Source organism: Centropristis striata, chromosome 6 (genome assembly GCF_030273125.1).
Source record: "Centropristis striata isolate RG_2023a ecotype Rhode Island chromosome 6, C.striata_1.0, whole genome shotgun sequence".
Taxonomy (NCBI): Eukaryota; Metazoa; Chordata; class Actinopteri; order Perciformes; family Serranidae; genus Centropristis; species Centropristis striata.
In genome coordinates, this window is record NC_081522.1 from 28613311 (window position 1) to 28638743 (window position 25433).

At 38.0% G+C, this 25433-nt stretch overlaps 3 protein-coding genes across 5 annotated transcripts; 2 read left to right on the forward strand and 1 right to left on the reverse strand.

Moving 5' to 3' along the window:
* The first annotated feature begins 1632 nt into the window (after positions 1 to 1632).
* spata2l (spermatogenesis associated 2-like) lies at positions 1633 to 7044 on the forward strand. 2 transcript variants are annotated; one of them, XM_059334332.1, is made up of 4 exons: positions 1633 to 1768; positions 3397 to 3772; positions 4692 to 4985; positions 5690 to 7044. In XM_059334332.1, the coding sequence occupies exons 2-4, from the start codon at positions 3401 to 3403 to the stop codon at positions 6662 to 6664; spliced, it is 1641 nt and encodes a 546-aa protein (XP_059190315.1). In that variant the 5' UTR covers positions 1633 to 1768; positions 3397 to 3400; the 3' UTR covers positions 6665 to 7044. The 2 variants fall into 2 exon arrangements, with proteins under 2 accessions (XP_059190315.1, XP_059190316.1); XM_059334333.1 differs by lacking the exon at positions 1633 to 1768 and adding an exon at positions 1796 to 2037.
* Positions 7045 to 9310: 2266 nt separating this feature from the next.
* Positions 9311 to 13087, reverse strand: pdf (peptide deformylase, mitochondrial). Of its 2 annotated transcripts, none has more exons than XM_059335451.1 (3): positions 12979 to 13087; positions 10304 to 10972; positions 9311 to 9788 (listed from the first exon to the last, which is right to left on the reverse strand). In XM_059335451.1, the coding sequence occupies exons 2-3, from the start codon at positions 10932 to 10934 to the stop codon at positions 9631 to 9633; spliced, it is 789 nt and encodes a 262-aa protein (XP_059191434.1). In that variant the 5' UTR covers positions 10935 to 10972; positions 12979 to 13087; the 3' UTR covers positions 9311 to 9630. The 2 variants fall into 2 exon arrangements, with proteins under 2 accessions (XP_059191434.1, XP_059191436.1); XM_059335453.1 differs by having other exon boundaries at positions 12974 to 13080.
* A 1172-nt stretch (positions 13088 to 14259) lies between these two features.
* LOC131973500 (uncharacterized) lies at positions 14260 to 25180 on the forward strand. The gene is made up of 7 exons (XM_059335509.1): positions 14260 to 14499; positions 16222 to 16445; positions 16582 to 16683; positions 18203 to 18304; positions 20095 to 20208; positions 20796 to 20904; positions 22480 to 25180. Exons 1-7 carry the CDS (start codon positions 14322 to 14324, stop codon positions 24147 to 24149), a joined length of 2499 nt encoding a protein of 832 aa, XP_059191492.1. The 5' UTR covers positions 14260 to 14321; the 3' UTR covers positions 24150 to 25180.
* Positions 25181 to 25433: the final 253 nt, after the last annotated feature.

Here is a 25433-nt window from a genome sequence, read left to right on the forward strand (position 1 = left end):
TCCGAAGTGTTTTATTGCGGCGATAAGTTCCGTAGCGGGAGGCGATTTTTAAGGCAAAAATAAACAGACAAGCACTTGAATTGACCCTAGGGTTGAGGGTTGAACTTAATTTTAACTGGAACTTTTAAGCCCATAAGATAGAAAAAGCCCAAAAAGTGTCATCAAATTCTAAATTACAACTGAGCAAACGGCATCCTAAATAAAGTAATGTTGCTGAGTGTGCATGTTTCAGCTAAAAGTATTACCACTACAAATCTTCTATAATAACTAGATTTTCCCATGTAAAGTTTGCAACAATGAGCCCCAGAATGCCTCTTAGCAAGTGTTTGAATTCAGATTTAAAGGCTTTATTCTGCCTAAAATAATATTCTCCTTGTTAATATTTGTCTATCTGGCATAACCCTTAAGGTTGAGATTCATTTTTTAAATTGAATTTAGCTGAACTTTTGAGTCAACATAATGGACAAAGCGCCCAAAAAGTGTCATCAAAAAATAAAAATTACAGCTGAGCAAATCTTCTTATCTTACATAAACTAATATTTATTGACTAGATAGATAGGCAGCAGCACATTCATGAACGGGCTAACCTGGGCTACAGCCCCAGGGCCTCCACCATGGGGGAGGGGGGCTCTAAAAATTGAGAATAATTATATAGGCTAATGAACACTCGACCGTAATGCACATGACTCTGCAATACAGTGACATCTGGTGGTAAAAGTAATGGGGATGTGCGACACTGAGAGGCCCTTTCCCTTCCTCCCATATCTTTCATGTTCATACAAGGTAACAAAATCACACCATATATATCCAACATGCAGCTTAGTGCTAAACTGCACACAAAGTGACAGGCAAGACAACAACATATAGCCTAAAAGTTAGCGACAATGAAGCGTTCACACCCAAGTGGCGCTCAAAAAAGGAAGAGAATAATAAAAAAATTATTCTCAGAGTCCTTGTCTAAGGTCAAGGACTTTTTCAGCTGTATTAACGGCGGCAAACTATCCAAGTGGCCCTTGTCGCTTGTCAGGCCGCCATTGTAAATAAGAATTTGTTCTTAATGACCTGCCTGGTTAAATAAAGGTGAATGAAATGAAATTAACGGCGGCAAACTATCCGACACCTGCTGCAGCACAGTGGATAATGGACAATCAAGTCTTTATAGACAAAATATAGTGTGTCAACCACTTAGGGATGGGGGGCCTCATGAAGTTCTGTAGCCCAGGGGCCTCCAGTGATGTTAATGCACCCATGGACAAAGCGCCCAAAAAGTGTCAAAAAAATAAAAATTACAGCTGAGCAAAGAGCATCTTACGCTAATGTTTATAGACTAGATAGATAGGCACTACATAAACCACATTTTTATTGATTTATATCGTAACACAATTTCTTTTTTTTCCAAAATATTTTTATTGTCAATTTTCAGACCCCCATCTGACTGAATTTCAAAAATGTAATAGAAGCTGGGGAATCTAGAGAAGGGAGGAAAATCCTTCTGAGATTTCTTGCCACAACTGGACTAATTCAAAGAATATAACAGAAGGAAAGTATGAAAGAAGTTAAATACAGCAGATGGCGGTAAATGCAACGAAAAGGATGCCAACTGCCAATAAACACCAAAGAAGAAGAAAAAAAAATTCCTTTCCACGTGACAATGTTTACTTCTTCCTGGACCATCAAGCAGCTATCAGCTGCACGGCGGCGACTGTGGTCGGAAATGTTTTAGTAACCTGATTCATTGGTAAACATCTAAAAAAAGTGCCAGACGCAAGTGAGTGTGTGTGTATTCAGTGTGTCTATCAAAGCTGTAAACTGTAGCCCCGACAGTAGTCATTTTCTCTTTGATCGAGGTCTCGTTCATAAATCTAGTAATTTAATGTTTCCTTACGAATCGGTAAATGATTATACCTTCTAAAACTGAACCTCAACGGCATATACATTTACGAAAGTCGCCCTTTAGTTCGGCGTATGCCTAAAACAGCAAGAAACCCTTTTTCGTATGAACTTTTTTTCTGTCACTTCCTGGGTTTTTCCCCACAGGTTGGTGACTTTCGTTGGTTGGTGGATAGCATGTTAACCGAATTGAAGAACAACTTCTTATCTAAAAATATATTTAACTCGTTTTAGTACTAAAGCGATAATTTCAATTGATATTTTTAAGGCATTTGTTGAGAATTTCTCGTCGTAAACGCAACACTAACCGGTAACTTAGCAAAACGAGCTAACCTAACAAGCCGATGTGGAAAAAGGTTAAGATGTTGCTAAGGTTGTTGCCGTCAGGCTGAGAGGCTGATGGGTAAACTATTGATTATAAACTATTGATCTCTCTCTGACCGATGCTGACAGACTGACACTTTCACCTGTTGGCTAACTTAATGTTTTACATGCGTGGATCAACAATTTAGCTAACGTCACTTAGGCCAGTGTGTCAGACGTTTCACTTTCGATTATAAGAAAGTGTGTATAGTATACGCACTAAAAATATAAAGTTAGCGTAATTATAATATAATAGTATTTATCTGTAATGTTATTATAATTTCCCAGGCTATACAGTTGCAGTTCTAGACCAATTTTACTAACTTTAAAGTTGAGGAAGGTTTGAGAAAATGCTGCAGTTGTTGTCGTCCATACATGTTTGATATCAGTTTGACTCTCATTGTAGAGAAATAAAAGGACTGAAGTGAGATGAATAGACTTAGAGTATTCTCTTAAAAAAATCTTGATTTAACTTTTTTTTGTGGACACAAAAAGCAGTTAAACAGTTAAATCGCAATATATGATATTGCAAAAATATGATATCGCAAAATGCTTAAAATCGCAATAGTATCGTGACTCAAGTTCTGGGATAAAATCGTATCGTGGGGCCTTTAGTGATTCCCACCTCTAATAAATAAATAAATTTAGGAGGGGAAAAAAGACAGAGTGAGAGATAGTATTAGAAGTTTGTCCTTAAGAACAAACCTGATTCTTTCAAGGTGGATGGCACCTGACAAGTCATTTAACCACTGAATGAACAGCCTTTGGTACACTGTCTAAACATTTATTTCCAGTAGTTAACCAGTGTAGGACACGAAAATAAGGCTATTTATTAAATAATAACATTTATCACAGTGTACTCAGAGTTTGCTTTTCGAAGACTGCCTCGCTCTTAAGGAGCACATGCTTATGTAGTGTGCCTATTATGTTTATTGGAGGTAAATTGTATTTTTTGTATTTGCTGGTCAAAATATTACTTGCATGTAAACATTTCATTTTATTTAGAGGGAATACTGTGATGTAAATCAACTGCAAAATAATAAATTAGTTCAGTTTTGGCTAAATATTATTTATGTAGAAGCTGAACAGGGTAGAGCAAGTGCCATATCCTTAATTTCCCTGTCCTGCTTGTTTCTCTCTCAGCTGAATGAAAGAGATGAGCATCTCCAGACAGAAAGCCAGAGATCTAGTCACCACCTATGATCACAGTTTGGAGCAGCAAATTTCTGGACTAGGCTCCAGCCTGGCATGTAGAGATGAGGAGCTACTGAAGCAGGTGGAGGGCCTGCTGAAGGATGGAGATGCTCAAGAGACACACAGCCTGGGTCTGGATCCACTGGGGGTGATGGAGGAGTCGCTCACAGCAGCAACAGCAGCATCCACAGCAGCAGCAGCCAGTGCTGGGCGGGTCAGAGCCAGAGGAGGGCTGCAAGGCCTGTCTAGAGCTTTTGAGGTCCTGGAGCAAGCCGCCCTGAACCTGTACCTTGGTCCCTGGAGGCACGAGTACAAAATAGTCAAGGTAAGCTGAAACAGTGGAGTCTAGTATCTGATTTTAATTTGCGTAGCATAATCATTTTACTGCAAAGTTTCTTCCTAAAATCCAGGTGCATCTCAATGAATTAGAATGTCATTGAAAAGTTTATTTATGTCAGTAATTCAATTCAAAAAGTGGAAATAACACATCATATAGATCAATTACACACAAAACGTCTCAATTTATTTAATTTCTTCTCATAATAGTGATTCTGGCTTACTTTTAATGAAGACTTAAAATTCAGTGTCTCAAAAAATTTGAATATTACAAAAGACCAATTTTTAAAAGTATGTTTAATATGTAAATGTTAGCCTCTGAAGAGTGTGTCCATCTATATGCACTCAATACTTGTTTGGGGCTATTTGACTTGAACTACTGGAAAAGGACTTTTCCATGATATTCTAATGTATTGAGATGGTAAATGGTAAATGGACCTGCACTTGTATATTGCTTTTCTAGTCGCTTTGCGACCACTCAAAGCGTTTTACACTACAGACTGCGCTCATTCACCCGTTCACACACATTCATACTGGTGGCAGAGGCTAACCTAAACGGTGCCACCTGCCACCATTGGGAATTCATTCACACACCGAAGAACACAGCATCAGGAGCATTTGGGGTTCAGTATCTTTAAATCACACTTTCTCTCACACACACATCCGCACGAAGCATAACGTGCGCAGCGTACACCTGACGAGCCCCCAAAAGGTTCCTACACTATATAGGCTGACCCGCCAATCACAATTGGACCATGACACACACAACAATTAACATCAAATCTGCTCTTACAGGAATAATGTTTTTCCACCCTTAAAGGAATAAAATCCTGGGTTAAACGCTCAGTCGTTTTATATTTTTGGCATGACCTTTAAAACAAAATCTTTCCATTTATTTCTTGTCCCAGATGTACTCTGGTATGTTCACCCACTACATCAAACCGGTGCTATCGATGCCACAGATTGAGAAACTGTTCAGCCTGCTAGGATACCAGCCCAGCTCTTCTCGGCCCGAGCAGCTTCGCCTCCAGTTGCCCAGAGTCACTCCTGCCTTTCTAGATGAGCTCCGCTCCTTGTCATGTGCCTTCTTCCTGGCCCGCTGCGAGTGCTGCCTCCTTCTGACGGCCCTGGGGAGGCACGCTGGAGACGCCCAGTGGGAGCTGAGTCTGGTGAAAGAGAGGCAAAGAGGAAACAGCCTGCAGGTTGGTTTTAAATTTTCTTGTTGGCAAAAACACAAGACACCAGATGTGTTGTAGGAGTCATGCAGTTTTTAAATCATTATTTTTTCCATTAGTTTAAAAAAATCCTATGTACAATGATAGTAAGAGGAAGTTGAGATGAGGATATGAAAATGTTCTTGCAACAGGGACATTGGTTTCATTGTGGCAGAAATTTCAAAGTTTCCAAATCATTTTGGCTGATTTTAGGTAAATATGTATAAAATAATGCTAAGCATATGTCAAATATCTTTTTTAAATTTTTTTTTTTTTTACATATGTCAAATATCACCTGGTTATCGAAGGAATAGCGCTGCCATAGAGCAATGGAGTCTTGGGTTTGAAAAATGTGAACATCATGTAGTTTCAATGAAGAACTGAAACACAGATGGTGCAGAGTGATACCGTGTAAACATCTGCAGCTGTTTTATAGCGATGATGTTGATGAAGCTGTTATATACAGCCATGGAAAAAATTATTAGACCACCCTTGTTTTCTTCAGTTTATTGTAAATCTTAATGCCTGGTACAACTAAAGGTACATTTAATGCATACAGAGTTTAATTAAAGAGCTGATATCTAGCCATTTTCCATGGTTTTCTTGACAATAACCAAAATCGTTATTATATTCCAGTGAACAGTAAATACATTTCAAATTGTCGAAGATTCATTGTTAATGCATCGCAACAGGTCGCCCTGGACAACGCCAAGAAGACCCTGGATGCCAACCAGACTGCGATGGAGCCGTATGACGGAGAGGATCTGTACACGGATGAGCATATTAATGGGGGGCAGAGGGAGGCTGTTGTCGAGGACGACGAGAGTCCCCAATCGTTAACCTGGGTGCCTCCGAGCGGCGCATCGCCCCCTGCTGTAAAAACACAAAGCAACGGAGTGACGTCCCTGTCCTCCTCCACCACCACCACGAGAGAGAACGTCTGCGTCTCTACACTCAACTGCCAGCTGACGAAGACGTCCCCGCTGGAACCAGACGCCGCCAAAGGCTCCTCAGCCAACATGAGGCAAGTCCGGGCCGAGTCGAGGTTCGACAAAGGGGATTCGAAGTCGTGCAGTCTGCAGATAGACGCAATAGGGCTCAGAAAGGGCCCGGAGGAAGCCGACCACCACTGCAGCTGCCTCCAAACTCCCCATGTTGTTCTTAAACACTGTATTGAATGCAACACCTTGCACGACATTGCCTGTGCCTCGCTTCACCATTGCATCGTGGAGAACCACCGCACTTTGTTCCCTGACAGTGTGGGAGAAGATATAAAAGATGAGAGCCTCAGTGTGAGCGACATGAGAACCTCACCGACTCTCACCGGCGGCAGCGCAGCCATGTCCTCCTTGGCGCTGTGCGACGAGCCAAAATCAATCATTCCTCCGATCACCTACCATGACTGCTGCGACCTCGCCCAGCTGGACCCCCAGGTCCTGTGTGTCGATTGTGGAGTCTTTCACTCCGGTTCCTGCAGCAGGATCGACTTCTGCAAAAGTCACCACACGATCAAGCGGCTGGGAGTGTGCAGATGTGGGAGGGCGTGTGCCAGAAATCCGCTGATTCTGTGCAGATATTGCGGAAATGAGTATTGTAGAGATTGTTGGTACAGAAGTCCCGTTGAATGCATCTGCGGCCAAACGTTCGACCAGTCATCTTCTGTGTGATTTGGATTTTTTAAAACATGTTGCACTAATGAGGCACAACTAGCAAAATCACAGTGCCTTAAATCTGCGTACTGGAAGTTTTTTCTTTTAAATCAAAAATTCAAATGTTGCCTTGACAATACTGAAATGCAGTATTGAGTGTGCTCAATTTTTTCTCTTTTGGTCCTCTGTCTGAGGCTCACTCTGTCATGCAGCTGTTCTGTAAGTGGCCATATTTACCATTATCAGCATTTTCAAATCATTGTATACTGATATCGACTCACAGCTCTTACAGATCGTGCTTTAGGTCACTTCAATGTAATTTAGTATGAAGCACAAAGTCTGTCCTTATCTGTATTTGTTGCCTGCACAAAGATTGGAGTAAAAAAAGGTCAACACTTCACTTGTCTGTGTTAAATGCTTTTTTTTTTTTATAGTACATGAGCAAATGACAGTGGAGTGCAAGGTACCAGTATAACTAAAACAAAGTATCTGGAACATATATTATTGAATCATAATATTAATAAAGCTTTTTCACAACATAAAGAACATTCCAAAAGCTTTCTTGACATTATTTTTGGCCGAGTATTTGGCTCCATCCTACTTTTTGTATTAATTTGATGTGAAAACAAACAAAGCCTACATCTAACATTTTCTTTGTCATTATCAATTGATATTCCAAATATTTCCTTTATAAGTCAATTAATCGTTTGGTTGATAAAATGTCAGAATTTCTGGCCATCCCAATTTCTTCAGGGCTAAGTGGATAGATTTAAATTCTTTGCTTTATCCAACTAACAGTCTAAGACCTCAAAGTATTCAGTTTAGTGTCATGGCCATTATGAAACCAGAAATTTGGTGGCACTTAATTATCAAAAGAGATGCTGATTATTTTTCTGTTAACTGCCTAACTGGCTCATTGTTTCAATGCTTTTAAACACCAGGGGTGGCAATGAAACGAGGCATGTAATCTATTAATCAAAAAATGTGTTTTGAAGGCATGGTGAACTGACAGTTGTGAGATAATTTAAAGGGTTTCAAAGGTTATGTGAGCATATGAAGTAAAAATTCTGACTAAAAACAACACCAAGAGGGGCTTTATTTTTGATTAGAGTCGTAAATATTTAATTATGAGAATAAAGTTGAAAATATTGAATTAATTACGAGAATAAAGTCGAAAATATTTAATAAATTACGAGAATAAAGTCGAAAATATTGAATTAATTATGAGAATAAAGTCGAAAATATTGAATTAATTACGAGAATAAAGTCGTACATAATTGGAAGGTTGTGCTGGTCGCAGCTCGACTCGCTTTCTGAATCCAAAATCTTAATGATCAGTCAGATTGTTTCTTGAGACACCACAAAACACCATTGAATGGCCGGCTGACTCATCCACCGATAGCTCTGCGGTCGACCACTTCCAGACATTTCCCCTTCCACAAAACAGCAATTTCCTCCAACTACGTCTGGTTCCTTCTGCGGAAAAGATGCAATTTCTTTCATATTCTTTTTAAAGTTCTTATACTTATGATAATGTGATTCTGATGTAGCAAAAGATTTATAATCTTCTTGTTTTAAAATCCATCTATAAGTACATTTCTACGAAATACTCCACTGCCCTCATTTTAACAATTCTCTAATTAATTAAATATTTTTGACTTTATTCTCGTAATTAATTAAATATTTTCGACTTTATTCTTGTAATTAATTAAATATTAACGACTTAATTCTTGTAATTAATTAAATATTTTGGACTTTATTCTCGTGATTAATTAAAACATTTTTACTTTATTCTCATAATTGATTAAATATTTTGGACTTTATTCTTGTAATTAATAAAAAAATTTAGACTTTATTCTCATGATAAAATATTTTAGACTTTATTCTCATAATTAAATATTTTCAACTTTACTCTTGTAATTAATAAATATTTGACTTTATTGTCATAATGAATTAAATATTTAAGACTTTATTCTCATAATTAAATATTTACGACTTTAATCTTGTAATTAATTAAATATTTACGACTTTAATCTCATAATTTTTTATTTTTTTTCTCAATGTGGCCCTAATACCTAGTCGTAGGCTTCTGGGCAAGTAAAAGTCAGTAAGATTGATGCAAGTGTACGGAACCATTTCAGAACACTGGGCTTCATGCAAGAACCACTACTGCAAACAGGCCATTGAGTGGCTTGTGGGAAATATTTAGAAGAACTTGCTGCAATCACCAATTTTATTTTATTCAAAATTTCCCTTTTTCTCATAAGAATCGTCCTGACATGTTGTAGAAGTGTGCAGTTTTTCACTTTTAAAACTAATTTCGAGTGACTGAGTTGATACCTTATAAATCATACAATATATATAGAGAGGCTTAAGAATAGGAAAATGTTCTTGCATGAGGCCCACTGTAGGATTAATGCAGATTCTTCAGTTTGCAATGACAATGGCAATGGTCCCAAGTATCAAGAAAGATCTCTGAAATCTATTTAGAAAAATAAATCTTCCAGCTGTTAGAGCAACTTGTTTATCCTTGGTCATGCCTGCTCATGTCCCAGACATGTCCTAGGTCGCCTGTCCAAGCTTGATAAGGTTCATGTAGATTCATTCAGCAGAATTACCAGTTTTACAAGAGTTGAACAAACGGTCACTGAGAAAAACGGGTAGTATCATTTGCTAGTATCACAGTTGTGTTTATTCATTCAGGTGGTGGCAGACATTGATAATTCATTCATTTTATCATGAACATATTGTCCTCTTTATTCATCAAACACAGACCTAAGGTCCACAGAACATGGCTCTCTTGTCTTGCACTACAAGAGCATTGCTTTTGAGTTTTAGCACCACAAAAATACTTCCTGTGATGGATTTGCAGTTGACGGTTCACAATTATCCCAGTATTGATCTCTTATTCCAACCAAAACCAGCAATCAAAATCACTGCGTGCCATCAGTTTCTATACAGGTTTTTGTACTGATGTTTGTCTTCTATTCATTGTATGACGGCCAGTTGATGTTGATGAAGGTCTTACTGTCCATGCGGTCGATGTAGAGGACCCCTTCAAGGTGGTCCATCTCGTGCTGGAGGATACGAGCTGGCCAGCCGCTGGCCTGCCACGTGACCGCTTCACCCTTCTCATTCAGACCTGCAGGGTGAACATACAGAGAGATGAGAAAAAAGAAGCATAACTTCATGACAAACTGCCCTTAGATGTGTTGTAGCACCCTATAATGTAATAAAACCCAATAATGTAATAAGGTATTACATTATTAGTAAAAATGTTATTACAATATCAGTCAGGATATTTCATTACGTTATGGGTGAAGTTATTACATTATTGGGTTTTATTACATTTTCGATCGATATAAGTGCAAATTTCATTACATTTTCAGGCGTTATTACATTATCAGGAAACTAATACATTATAGGGCGGTACATGTGTCTAGTTGGAGACAATTAAATAACTTCCCCAGCAGAAACATAGTGCAGTATCAGAATCATCATTGAGTTTTTTGTACTCTTAAATGAAATGAAAGGGTAGTACATTTTGATTTGTTTTGGATTAATCACAAAGCCACATTTTTAACCGATACGTTAATTAGATTTGGCACAAAATTTGAAAACCATAGAAACACAGGATTGGGCTATGAACATGCATACCAGACACTTCCACAGACAGGTAGCGAGGAACAGTGGCAGAGAAGCCTGAGATGCTCTCACAGGCCTCCTGGAAGAACACAGTCCGTCCATCGAGGACCCTCAGCTGGGGGTTGACAAAGATCCTCAGGGGCTGGGCGGAAAGACCCCGGGCCTCCTTCCATGAAGGCGGACTTTCTTCCAACATCTTTTCGGGATATTCCAGGGCCAGAATGCGGAGTGGCACGCCAATCTGAGGCGCACTAAGTCCCACACACTCTAGTTTCCGCATCACTTTCACTACAGTGCTGATGACCTTTTGGATCTCAGGGCTTGTTATAGTTGCTGGATCAACATCAGCCGCATGTGATCGCAGCACTGGGTCCCCAACTTGGCATACATGACTGTACGGAGGACTGGGAGGGGGGATGATTTTGTGTTTTATGTACTGAAGATAGCTGCGCACCTTGATGCTGCTGCTGCTGCAGTAGTGTCTGCAGTGTACTGGTGAGAGGGGGGAAATATGTGGAAGACGAGTGGAAGTCACTGCTGTTAAACTCAAGGCACCAGCATTGCGGTGTGGGGCTTTGGATGCACAAAGTCTGAACCCCATCCTGGAGAGTTGGAGCACAAACACACATGATTTTGTGTTCATGGTGAGCTGCAGCTGGGTTGAATTGTCACATGCAAGTGCTGTAGGAAAAACCATACAAAAGGACATTAAGTTAAACATGTAATAAAGACACATTGCCACATTTTGAGATTGTGTGAGTGAACGGCTTTGATGACAATGGGTTTTTGTTCAGGCCCAATCTTGCCCTAATGCTTGATACACTTAATGTCCAAAAGTATGTGCACAGACTACCAGTACCAGCACTCTAAAACTATGAGCTTTAATCTACTACTGCAGCTTTTGGCTCCCATTCTGTCACAAGAGCATTGATGAAGTCCAACACTAATGTTGTTGGATAAGACCTGGCCCACAGTCGGTATTCCAGTTGATCCCAAATGTGTTTGATGGATTTGACTTCAGAGCTCTGTGTAAGCCAGTCAATTTCTCTCACTACAAACTAGAAAACGCATTGAAACAGGAGAGGGCCTTCTCCAAACTGTTGCTTAAAATACTATTACATGCTCTAGCATTAAGGTTTCCCTTATATAGAGTAAAGGGCGTGACACATACCAAGAAAAAACAGCCAAGACCCGAAGTATGCAAGCAAGGGAATCAGCAGACTTGGTCATATAGTGAGCTAGGGCTGGGCGATATGGACCAAAAGTCACATCCCAATATATTTAGGCTGAATATCCTTATACGATATATATCCTGATATTTTTATCGCAAAGTCAAAGCAACTTTTCAGTCATAGTCAAAGCCAAATATGACATGTCACAAGTAGTTTTATTGAAACCGTTTATTTAAGTGAACATAAATACTGTATAACAAGAGTACCTTTTTTAAAAAAATCAAATAGCTTAAATAAAAATAACCTATGAAATAAAATCTTTTTCTGAAATAAATATATTCATATGAGAAAAGAATAACGAACACTGCAAAAGAACTAAATATGACAAACCCTAGTAAGGGCAGCATTTATACATAAAGAAAGAAAAAAAAGAACTATATTGACATATGCGATATGGTCTAATTCCATATCAAATTTAAAAATATACACTACAGGCCAAAAGTTTGGAAGCAAGATCAAATTTGTACAAAAAAGATCATAGTTTCATCACTATACTTTGCAACAAAACAAACATGATTATTATATAATGAGTCACTTATTAGAACACATTTCTAGTATAATTATCAGGTCTTTGGGTTTTTAATGCTTAGACTTTGTGTATCCTTCTTTCCTTAATGTATGAATCTGTACTCTAGTTTCTTTACTCAACTGCTTCAATTTTAGGCATTTCTGTGGTAGATTGTCAGAGATATGAACACAGTTGAGATTTATTGGGGTTTTTGTATCCAAACTCTCAAAAGCCAAAGAGCTAAAGCGAAAAGCTGTACATTTTTTAACTTTTGCACTTAAGTTGTGACTCTTCCAAATCTTCTCAACCCTAAAACTAAGCCCTTCTTCTCCTTTGTTAACATTTATTCAGCAATGGTCTGGTAACATCAATGTATACCTAAATGTAAATTGAGGAAAATGGTTCCACTGAATAAAGGTAAAGTATGATCAGGCTGTAAACACATCCAAAAATCCAAAGAATCCATACTGGTTCTTAAGAAAGCCACTGTGAACAAAAAATGTAAGTTACTTCCAAACTTTTGGCCTGTAGTGTACATAGATATATTCTTTATTATACTGATATATCTCCCAGCCCTATAGTGAACCTATGTAAATGAAGGTTTGAATGCCTTTCTAAAATATGTGCTGTTCTACACCATAATAATTGATCATTTTGAAACCAATGTGTGAGGAACTGTGACACATTTCACAATAAATTAGACACAAAAATATACAGGGTTAGTTTTCTCCTTTCAACAGAAAACTTTGCTTGGCAATAAAGTCAATCACTGCCAACGGGCTACGCAGGTGCTAAGCAACAGGCGCGCCCATTCAACATCCATCACAAGCCACAAAGCTAAGTCGTTAGCATCTTAGTGTAGATATACTAGATAAACGCTACAAATGCTACCATCTAAGGGTAGTAGTTGCACATTTAAAAAACGTAGCACAGTTCCGTTACCTTACATCAATGTGTATGCTTCCACGCTAACTGAAACGGACCACATATTCAGAATTGAAGGTGACAGCCAGGAAAGGCATGATCACAGCCGTTTCACCTCCCTGTTTAACTGCTTCCGGGCTACTTCTTCTTCTTCTTTTGAGTTTTATTGGCGGTTGGCAGACCAACGTACAGGTGCATTACCGCCACCTACTGACTGGAGTGTGGAGCAGTAGATTGACAGGAAAATAAGGAGAGAAAATAATAATACTGATATAAATAAATAAATAAATAAATAAACGGGAAAAGGGGAAACAATAGTATAAATAATAGCATTTAACATATAAATATATAAAAAATAAATACATAACTAAATTATCTCTATAGGTCCTGTTTCCCTCAGGTAATTAAATAGGGGCTTGTTTTCTTTGCATGGTTTTTTCCCAAGAAGACTTTCCCGGGTGTTACTGTGTTTCCCATCCTCTAGAAGTCTCTTTCTTTCAACATTGTACAACTTACATTCTACCACCCATTTAAAGTATATATATATATATATATATATACAAATATATATATATTTTTACAACGATTTAAGAAAGACATAGACTTAAACTGCTCTTTCTGTGAAGTACACCCTGAAGATGTTTTTCATATATTTTGGTCTTGCCCTTTCTCAACTAAATTATGGGAAGATATTTGTAACCTGATTTCTTTTTCCGATTGAACCTCATTTGTCCCTGTGCTTTGACATACTGTTTGGTTTCACTGACTTTCCTTTTGCAAAGGAACAATACTATATCATCAATCTCATGATACAGTTAGCCAAATAGCATATCCATAAATGTCGTTACATTGATCAAAAACCTCTCTTTCTTGTCTTCGAAAATGAAAACAGACAAATTATATTAAGCCTATTAAGAAATCTACCAACATGAAAGCTATAAAAACTTTGAATGTATGTACACTTGACAATGTTTTTGTATGAAAGCTTGCTTCTGTATTGTTGAAACCCCCTGACGGCGTTTTGTTGGTGTATTGTCTTGCATTGCACCATGTTGCTTTAATAAAAAAATAAAAATAATAATAATAAAATCTTACATTCTACCAGCTGCTTCCGGACTAACACCGGCGCAGTAAACTTCAAAATAAAAGGCTACACAGGTTATGCGCATCGCTATCTTAGAGCACAGTTCCATTACAACGCTTTATTTTGACGGCCAGTGACTTTGACAGGAAGTCGTTATTTTACGGTTTCAAACCAAACGAACCAATACTCAAACGGTAGACAGGAAGCGAAGCGGGGTGTTCAAGACAGCCAATCTTCGACTTGCCGGTACATGTCCAGCTTGTTGATAGGAGCAGCCCATTCATGAGTTCAAAAGGTTCAGCGGGCCAAAACCTGGTGCATTCACCTGTCATCAAACCAACCGATCTGATTGAAGGAATGGAGCTGCATCCGGACAGTACATGTTTAGAGAACTTCCCGAAGTTACCGCTGTGGATTATAGAGTATGTCTGGGCTCACAAGATGATGGATATACAGCAAGGTTGGTTTAATGTACAAGTCAGTTCAGGTTGTATTTCAATCATCTATATAAATTCTACAACGAAATACGAATTCAGTGCTTTTACTTTAAAATAGCAGTTTTTCATGTAGTGCATTACTTAGTGATTGTTTGTTATTATGTGTCCTCAGTTTTGTATGTAACTTGAATCATTCGTTCCAAGTAATATTCACTAAACCAGTTCACTGGCTTATTTAGTTGATATTTCCAAGTAAAATGTAATTGAGGGACATCAGTGAATCTGCAATTTACTTGTGTATTTTCATTAAAAAAAAGTAAGTGGTTGTATTGAATAAATAATACTTAAGAACAGCCTGAGTAAAGATTACAAACACTTTCTGTGTGGAAAAACTTGCCTAGCTTTTTTAAAGTAAATGTCACTCCAATTCTTTTCAGTGTACTAGTGGTGGAGAAAGTAATCAGAAAGTACTGTGAAGTTTACTCCACCACAAGTAAAAGTCCTGCATTCAAAACCTACTTCAGTAAAAGTACAAACGTGTCAGCATCAAAATGTACTTAAAGTCAGTGATGGAAAGTAACTAAGTACATTTACTCGAGTACTGTACTTAAGTACAATTTTGAGGTACTTTACTTGAGTATTTCAATTTTATGTAACTTTATACATCTACTAATACATTTTGAGGCAAATGTACTTTTTTCTCCACTACATTTAGCTGACAGCTTTAGTTACTTTTCAGGTCGAGATTTAACAGGAAAACATGATCAATTTACAGTGATTAGACTTTTTTTTTTATTATCTTATAACACTATATTAAGTAATTAGGTGAGGCCTGTCTTTACAAAATTAAACACTGCTTACATAAAAGCATCAATACAAATAATGTAATAATATATTTGGAATATACAAAACATATAAAGTTACATAAAATGAAAATAATTAAGTTAAGTACAAGTACTGAGAAATTATACTTAAGTACAGTAAATTATAGGCATTTTGTATCATTCAAACGATTGCAAATTGATAACTTAAAACATTGTATTCATTTTTACATGTCGTTTCTCAGTTTTGTTGCATTATCAGGAAAATACAGACACTGATGGAAAGCAAATATAGCCTGTACTTTGACATCAGGACCGTTCAGAGGGAAATACATTTACTGCTTGTTATTTATACTCATAACCTTACTTCTGATGTGATGTGCCCATGAAGCCCCATGTACCAATTGGCACATCACTACCTATTTCACATATCAATAAATTATATTATCACTTTGATAATTATGATGCGCAGTTATACTCTAAACTACCCAGCAGTATATAACAGTTAAATTAGCTCAGACATCACAGGCTCCTACTGCTCACATTTTAATGCATTAGCGATAATAATCCAAATTTATATATATATACCACTTTGTAAAGGGCCATTCTGCATAATGACTACTTTTACTTGGAAACGCACAGTTCATACCTTTTATTTAGGTAAAATATTTTTACAGGCAGGAGTTTTAACACTTAGTTTTCCACTTAGATAACATCTGAATACTTATTCCATCACTCTGTACATGAAAGAAATACTTATCACAAAACCTGAACCTAACTGTATAAACACATAATTCAGATTAAATAAAGAAGCTTTTAGGCCAGTCACTGCAAAACATAGTAGACAACTCTTTTCAGATTTAAAGTTGCAGTAAAAGTAAAATCAGAGGAGTATGTGACGTGCTTTATGTTGGTTGTTCACAGTTGTTGACCCTTCCTGCTGGCCGGAGGTGGACTCCCAGCCTCTGAGCCTTGAAGATTCGTGGAGGCTTCGTGTTGCTTCTGCCAAGGTCTATTCCATTGTGAAGAACAGGGATCTGGAGCACTTTGAGAAAGTGGTGGGCTTCCTGGAAGCAACTTACAGCCTTCTACCCAAACTGGTGGCTCCCATCAAACACATGAAGATCATGTTTGGCGTCAAGACAATGGTATGGAGAAGAGTCATTCACACAGCAAGTGTGTAAAATTGCTGTTACAAACATGTTACAAGTTTTTATGTTTTTAAAATCTTAGTTTCAAACTTTTTTGTTTATCTCTTCTCTCTCTCTCTCTAATTGTCTCCAGCTCATTATGTGGATGCTCAGGGAAGGCCGGGGAATGGTTGATACTGTAGTTAAAATCAGCCAATTCTTCCCAAGTAAACTACCTCAGTACCAAGATCAATGTGTAAGTGTCCAACTTTGGAATTATGTAATGTACATATTTTCAAATCTATGAAACAGTAAAAAACATATTCAAATGGGTTTTTACTTTTTCTTGCAGTGTAAAAGTCGGGAGCAACAATTTTACTTTAATCTGCCTTAAACACTGTTTATATAGTAACAATGCAAAAAAAGACAACTTGAAATGGCAAAGGGGTCTCTTGTAGTGGTGAACCCAAAGAGAACCTGAACCTGCAGTTCCCATCAACTCTACAGAGCATTTAGCCACTTTTAGCTCTAATTTCAACCATCAGCTTTTGGACTTCCCATTGGTGTGAGACCCCCAGCAAAATACAGAGTTATACAGCATATGATATTATTGGGATTTTAAGCATTTTGCAATATGGTGGGTATTGCAATACAATATATTGCGATTTAACTATATGGATGACAACAACTGCAGCCTTTTCTCAAACTTTCCTCAACTTTAAGCTTCACTGCTCTGATTTTTTTTGATTGAAACATAAAAAATGCCTAACTTTGCAGCGTTATTTCGACATTTTCCAGACACGATATCCTGACGCTCATGGTGCCTATATATTCCTTAGATCTTCTAGTTTCATAACTTTAGTGTATTTCTAAAAGTGAGCCTGCTACAGCCTCCGAAACGCTAAATATCGATACTTGGTGGCCATTAATCAATATAATATTGCCACACAGAATATCACAATGCTATACTGTATCGATTTTTCCCTCCTCGATTTTTCGCTCTACTGCATTGTCTCGCCCCTTGCCATCTAATAGACTGATCATTTGTATACAGACACTCACAATGTGTGCAAGTTGCAAAAAGTAAAACGGACCACCAATAAGAACATTTGGATTGCAAAGAAAACTAGCCTACAAAAAGACTACTTTTTCACAGGACTTTGTCCTTATTTTACTGTTTAATAGATGTCTCAATATTATAAGAACTTGCCAATCGGGGATAGGCAAGTATAAAATATATATATATATATACATATATATGTTTAAAATAATGATATAATGTATATTATATGTAGAAATTACTTGTATTAGTATCTTTTACGTTGTGGCAGCCCACCAAATTACACAACATGTTCAAAACAGATTACACACCGATGCACAAATACAGTGAAGGAATAATGTTCTGCTCTGCATTCACACAAAATCAGACAAATTTACTGTTTTGCAAAGGTGCTTGTGTTTTTATTTGTGCTTTAGAACATGTCTGTCATGAAACATTTAGAAAATATCGTCTAATTCCTTGATTCATGGTTTTGTTCTTGCTGGAGCCATTCACTCTCTTCATTCACTGTCTAGCTCGCTCGACCACCGCTGTGCATGCTCTCTTTTGTTGGGTGTTTACAAATGTCAACCAACAAAGTAATACATTATACCTTTAAAAATGTTTATTTACAGCATTGTCCAGTTAAGTATGGCAGCTCCATTGCCTAACTAATGCTTTTATGAAAAACGTACCAATTTGTGACCGATGTTTTGTGTCCTTCTTTCTTGCACAGAACCAACATGAGATGTTTCTAATGAGGAAGAACCACCTGGACTTTAAGGCTCTGGCACAAGTACTTGCTACTGACAAGGACAAACTCAAAGATTACATTAAGGTTAGTTTACTTACCTTACACTACACTGTGCTAAAACAGTTGAATTATGCCATTTTAAAGGATGTAGGAAAGGACACTAGTTTAAAATGAGTCCAAGAGCTCAATTCCATCAGTCATTTGACATGATCGTAAAGTCGATGTACATTTCCTCTGGAGGTGGGGATATATAGTACCATACAGTGAGGGCTAGAGGGGCTGCAGAAGGCGTTTTCCCATAAAGCAAACATGGCACCTAAAGTGCTAAGTTATGAAATGACCTGCTGCATGCATTCATTCGTGCCCAGCCCAAAGGGGCTTACAAGCAGTGGTGTAATGTAACTAAGTACATTTACTCAAGTACTGTACTGAAGTACAGTTTTGAGGTATTTGTACTTTACTTGAGTATTTCTATTTTATGTAACTTTACTCCACTACATTTAGAGGCAAATATTGAACTTTTTACTCCACAACATTTAGCTGCCAGCATTAGTTTCTTTTTAGGTTGAGATTTAACATAAAACATGATAAATATAAAGTGATTAGACTTTTATATTTTTATATATTTATATATATTGAGCACATAGCAGTATATTAAGTAGTTAAAGTGAGCCCTACCTTGACAAAATGTAAACGCTAAATGCATCAATAATAATATATTTAGAATATATAAAAGAATCTGAATGGGGCCATTCTGCATAACGAGTACTTTTACTTTTGATACTTTAAGTACATTTTGATGCTGATATGTTTGTACTTTTACTTAAGTAAGTTTTGAATGCAGGACTTTTACTTGAAGTAAAGTAATTTCACAGTGTGGTATTAGTACTTTTACTTAAGTCAAGGATCTGAATACTTTTCCCACCACTGCCAGATCAAAAATGCCACAAATAGAATTTCAAACAACACAACAAAAAAGTAAAAATAATGAAAACAATTTTAATAATTTTTAAAATTGTATTTCTTGACCTTCATATCTACAACACAATTCATATGTCACTGACACAATGTATAACACTGGGCAAATCAGAATTCATACGGATTATAGCCTGTCTAGTCTTCTAGAGTTAACAAACGTAAACACATCAGAATGAACTTGTTTTTGATAACCTGCACACCAGATCATATGCCATTTCACAGAAAATTGACATTCTTAAATCATGTATGTACAGTACATGATGCACAGAGGAAGAACTGCAGCTCTCAACGTGCAACTAAAGATTTGTAGCTTCTGTACAAACATTTGATTCAGAGCCAAACATTTGTCCTCAACTGTGGCTTTGACAAGATATTTTCAGACAGTCTTTCTGATAAATGCTGTTTTTTCTCCCTGACTTTGCTGTCCAGCAGGGTGCGCTATGGATCCACATTTCTAACTAAATCCTTCTGCATACCAAACAAATGGGAGCTGACCATGTACTCACAACATGAAAAAAGTAATGTTTAGAAAATCAGATGTTAGAAAAATTTCCAAGACTGTTAAGAGAGATAGAAACCTCTGGAACTCAACAACAAAGTTACCAAAACAACAACAAGAACACCAAACAGTTACCAGATGAATGGAGAGCAACACTGTGGATAAAAAATGTTAAATGGATACCAACACCATGACTTGATTTACGGTGTGCAGTTAATTTCACAAGCTTTAAACCAAAATTGTGTGCAACCCAGGTTTCTTAATGCCATTTAACGTTGAGCGCTTTAAGTTATACATTTCAAAATCTATAAAGTAGAGTACTACCCTGAATGCAAATTACAGAAGGTGTGATCGAGGATTGTTTCCAGATGACAGTTAAGTGCTTGCTGTCTTTCAGAATCAGATGGAGGAGCAGTATGGTGAACATTATGCCCAGAAAGTAGAGGACAGACTGCTGCACTATCTCCAAAAGTTGGAGACTGTGTTACCAGGAGATACATACATTGATAAGGTGTGTGTGCTTTAATCTATAACAATGTAAAAAGTTTTGTGCTCAGTTTTTATAAAGAATGAAAAGATTGTTTTGCAGCTTATCTTTAAAATCAGAAATGTACTGCAAGGACTGTAAATGTAATGTTCTCGTTGATACACAGTACACTATAGAGAGTACAGGTGTTAGTCTCAATAATTAAGGAGTTTTCTTGCCGAGTTATGCTTATATTTCTCATTGTTTCTCACCAAACCATAGAGTTTATTCCCATAGTGCCTCTTGTACGGTGGCCCTGAAGTGCAAATCACAACGGCAAATCAGAAAACACAACGACAAATTACTTAACACAACAACAAATCAAGAAACACATCGTTTCTTGATTTTATGTGTTTTTTGATATGCCGTTACGTTTTCTGTTTTGTTGTCGTGTTTTTTAATTTGTTGTGGTGTTTTCTGATTTGCCGTTGTGATTTGCACTTCAGGGCCGCCGTACTCTAGAGGTCACAAACTCCACTGGGCATCTGAGAACATAATTGAAAAATGACACTTGAGTAATAATGTGGGTTTTTCATTTATAGCATTTTTTCCACTATGAATGTGTGAACTAGATAATGAAGAAAGAAAGCCCTGTGACTGAGGAGGAGAAGCTGTTGTTGGAAGTAGTTACCACTGACTCCACGAACATAGCAACAACTTTAAAGAAACTGCTGCACTGTGGTAAGAAACACCCCCCAACACAAAACACAAATAACAGACGAATGCCAAGTTTACTTCATGGATGTAAGGGCAGCAGGTTTGCTTCCTGCAGTGTAAGCCAGTGCATCCATTTGACCAACACACACATGCAGTGACGGTATGAAGTAGGCCTGGGCGATTATATGATCACGATTAGTGATCGCGAGAAATGTCAGGTTGATTATGATGATCAGCTGTGAGCATATTTACTCGATCAAATGTGGGAAATGTGCGTGACAACAGCCAATCAGAGAAGTAAAAAGAAAGACCGAACGTAGAGCTAAACGTGGAGCTCATATTGCTGGAGCAATAAACCAGGGAGGTACAGGTGAATGTTGAGAAAGAGCAAAGGAAATTACAATCTATCTACCGCTGTACAGAGAGAAAACTAATATTCACAGCACGGCAATTCACACACATGTATGGTGCTTTCAAAAACGTTGGAACGGCTATGGTGCGTTCAAGAGCATGGGAAATATGAAAACTTACATATGAACGAGTAATTACTGAACTTAGTTCAATAAACAAGTTAACAAAACATTAACAGCGTGCGCTTTCTAACAACAACAAATCTGTTTAATCACTTGAAGAAGTACCACCCAAGTGATTATGCAGAAAGCATGAAAATGCGAGCAGTCTGCACAGTTGTCTGCAGAGTCTGTTGAGTAAAAATTGTTTATATATTTTTCTATGTTCATCTCATTTAATTTGCTTGTTATTTACTTTGCATGTTGATAAAATATTGAACTAATCTCTAGTTTCTTTAGTTTTCACAGATGCTTTAAAACAGGAAGCTTAAAAACAATATAAAACATTATGATAATAATCAAGATCGGATGATATGAAAAAATATATCGTGAATTTTTTTTTTGCCATATCGCCCAGCCCTAGTATGAAGCCTATATTCACACAAAATCCACCAGTACCTTCCTGCAGGGTTTTTTTTTTTTTTGGTGTGTGGAGGTGCAGCTGCTTTAATTTGTGCTTAAGACCATAAGGGCTGTAAAACAATCAGAAAGTAACATTTTACTCCTCTGATAGCATTCTTCTTCCTAATGCTGCTCCCTCTCTTCATTCACTGTCAAGTTCGCTCAGCCACCGCTGCTTTCTCCCTCTCTCTCTCTCTCACGCTCTTGGAGGCAAAGAGGAGGGACACAGCTTTGAATGTTGTCATTTTACAAACAAATGTCACATTCACTGATTTAGCATGACACTCCTATAACACTATCAGATTCAAGATGGGACAGTTTAAACAAAGATAAAGGTCAAAGCCAATGAAACAGAACCAAATATAATGTCTTAGATTCATTCAGTCATTTCATTATTTTATTTTGTCAACTTCAGTAGTCTTTAGCCCTGACCAATGCTGACTGAAATTACACCATTTGAAGTAATTTATCAAACAACTTTTTTTTTCATATATGCAGAGTTTATCTTCAACATAGTACCGAATAAAATCTAATTGCGCTCTGACATTACATTTAGCCAATAATGTATATTTTCTGATGATAATGACACATTGGTTAATCAAAATGATCTGCCATTCTGTTCCTTTAGATGTGGCTTCCTGTCGGCTGAGCAGTAATTCTCCGTCATCAGCACATGGACAGAACAGAATGGAAAGCTCTTCTGCTTTTCTCTATGCCAGTTCTTCAAAGGCTCTCCTCAAGTCAGTGGAAGCCAAGATTCCTCTACAGTTTCAGTCAGAGGTTTTTGGGGGAGGAGGGGAGGCTGACCAAGATGTGCCCAAAGACAGAAATGACAATGATTCAGATGTCAGTAGTCATCCACAAACAAAAGAGGATGGCGAGGTAGACAAGAAGGTTCAGGGAGACAGCAGTGACCAGAAAAAGAAGGACCTCAGTCAGAGAAGCAGTGAAAGTGTTCAGGAGTCCCCCTCCTCCCCTCAGTTCTGCTCCAAACACCAACGATGGGTGAAGAGCATCCTGCAGGAGTGTCCTGACGAGTGCTCAGAAGAGCTGCTGCTTCAGGCCAATGTTTCCATGTCTCCCCCACTATTCCAGTCGTCTTCATCTGCCTCTTCATCACAGGACCTCACGCCTTCTGACCTCATCCCATGCCCCCCTGACCAACAGCAGCCACCTTCACAGACCTCCACCGGTCTTCAGACAACAGCTGCCCAGACATCTAATCAAGCAAGCCCCAAAAAAACAGCAAGTGATATATCTCAGACGGAATATCTACCACAGCCCTCTTCATCCAGAGACACTCAGCTGCCTGTGGTCAAACTGGTTGACATTGCATCCGTTGGACATCCGTTGCACTTCATCTTTAAACCACATCAAACGGCTCTAAATCACTTAATCACTTCTAGTAATAAACAGGCAGCTTCCACTTCCAGTCCTCAGGTACTGGGCTCTCCACACAGCCATACCTCAGGGAACAATGCCATACTTGGAGAAACAATGAAAGACTCTATGTACGATCAACCAAACAACGTGGTCCGAACAAATTCCCAAATGGATCCTGTATCTCGGGATGCATCTACCTCTAGCAGCTGTCAACCACAAACTGCACGATGTGTTTCCAAACTTTCAAGAAAGTTTGGAGCTTACACTTCCACCAGACTGAACACATTCAGTCAGGTCCCTTTAACTGAGCAGTTTGAAAAGGCCCCTACTGATGTTCGGACAAGTTGTCCACTTTTGCCGAACTTCAACCTCTCTGAGCCTCTGACAAAAGATGTGTCTACCTCTGTCTCTCCATCAGGAATTGCTTCCTCTGTCTGTGTGATCCCTTTATGTACGGAACCGTCACGACAATCCATCAAACCTCATCCCCAGACACCCAACACCAGTCCTTTTCAATCAAAGACTAGCTCAGCTGTCAACTCTGATTGCCTAGCTGTCAGGTCTGAGACCAGCAGAGTCCGAACAGACCAGCTGAGATTGTCAATTCCAAGTCAGGCTGTGCTGCTGCAGTCCAAGCTGCTACAACCATGTGTGACTCTGACCAGACTGAGCACTCAGGAGTGTTACAGAGTGACGAAGTGGAAACCCTCCACCAGATATGTAGAGCCTGTGGTTCAAGACAGCAATGATGACAATGTTGAGGATAGGAGGGAGGAGGAGGAGGAGGAGGAGGAAGAAGATGCAGTTTATTCTTTTGATCTGAACCTTCTTTATTCCAGTCATTCTTCAAGTAGTGACAGCGACGACTCACATGTTTGCGACCCTGATTACAAACCATTAAAAAGAAAGACTTGAAGGAGCGTGAATCATGTATGAGAGCAATTTAACATTCGACTATAGCCTATACCCAGGTATACTGGCTATTTGACACCAATAGTCATCAATGTTTGATGTTGGAGTTAAAGAAATTGGGTAACAATCCATCGGACAAGAGTTATACTTTTAACAAACAATCTGGAAACTGGTCCATTAGATTTGTATTTTTAAAGAATTGTGCGAAAAATACACACAAAGTGGCACATTTTATAGTGAAGACAATCAACTTGACAGTGCTCTCTGGTGGACAAACTATGTAACAGTGTTTTTTAAATTACTGCTGATCTAGTTTCATATTTCTGTATGCAAATATTTGAGGTTAAGGCTGCACTAATAAATATTTGTGTATGAGCAACAGGTCAAACGACTGTGCGTGATGTGAAAGTGGTCACGTAATGGCAAACCAACAGAAAATGATCACCCAACTCTGCAGATTCCTTGGTTTTATTTGGTTTTACTGCTGACAACCACAATCAAGCTCACAGTCATTCGCTGGTGAAGGGCCAGGGGTCATATTCATTCATTTCACATTCTGAGAATACTCTCAGACAGAGCTCCTAATTTAGCCTGAACATTTCTAGAAAGGAGTCGTAGCTGTGCGTTTCAGAATCGATTTTAAGATTCTTTTACTGGTTTATAAATCTCTTAATGGTCTTAGTCCAGCCTATTTATCTGATTTACTTTTATCCTATGAACCCTCGAGGACCCTCAGGTCTTCTGTGAGTGGCCTTTTAATACCAAAATTAACTAAAACCCACGGTGAGGCGTCGTTTTCTCACTGTGGTCCACGTTTGTGGACTTGGCTTTTACCTGAACCATTTTTAGAGATTTTTCTGCTCATGAATCTTAGTGTTATTACATCTTCTCTTTTATTTATTTGTTTGCTACTATTTATTAGTATTAGTACTATTTATTAGTTTATTAATTTCCATTGTCGTTATTGACTTTTACTTTTTTATTTTTATTATTATTATATATATCTTTTTATCTTATTTTATTTTATCTCACTTTATTCTTTATCTAATTTATTTCTAACCTGCCTCTAGTGTTTCCTCACTGCTCCATGTTGAGATGGCGCTTCCTCAGTTCCTCAGTTTGTGCTTTGTTTTTAATAGGATGGGTGGGATGAAGGTGGGTGGGGTGGAGGGTTGGGGATGGGCGGAGGGTGTTTGTTTCTATGTTTTGTGATCTTTTTATTATTATTATTTTCTCCTTTTTTTATGTAAAGTGCTTTGTGTTGCATCTCTCTTGTATGAAAAGTGC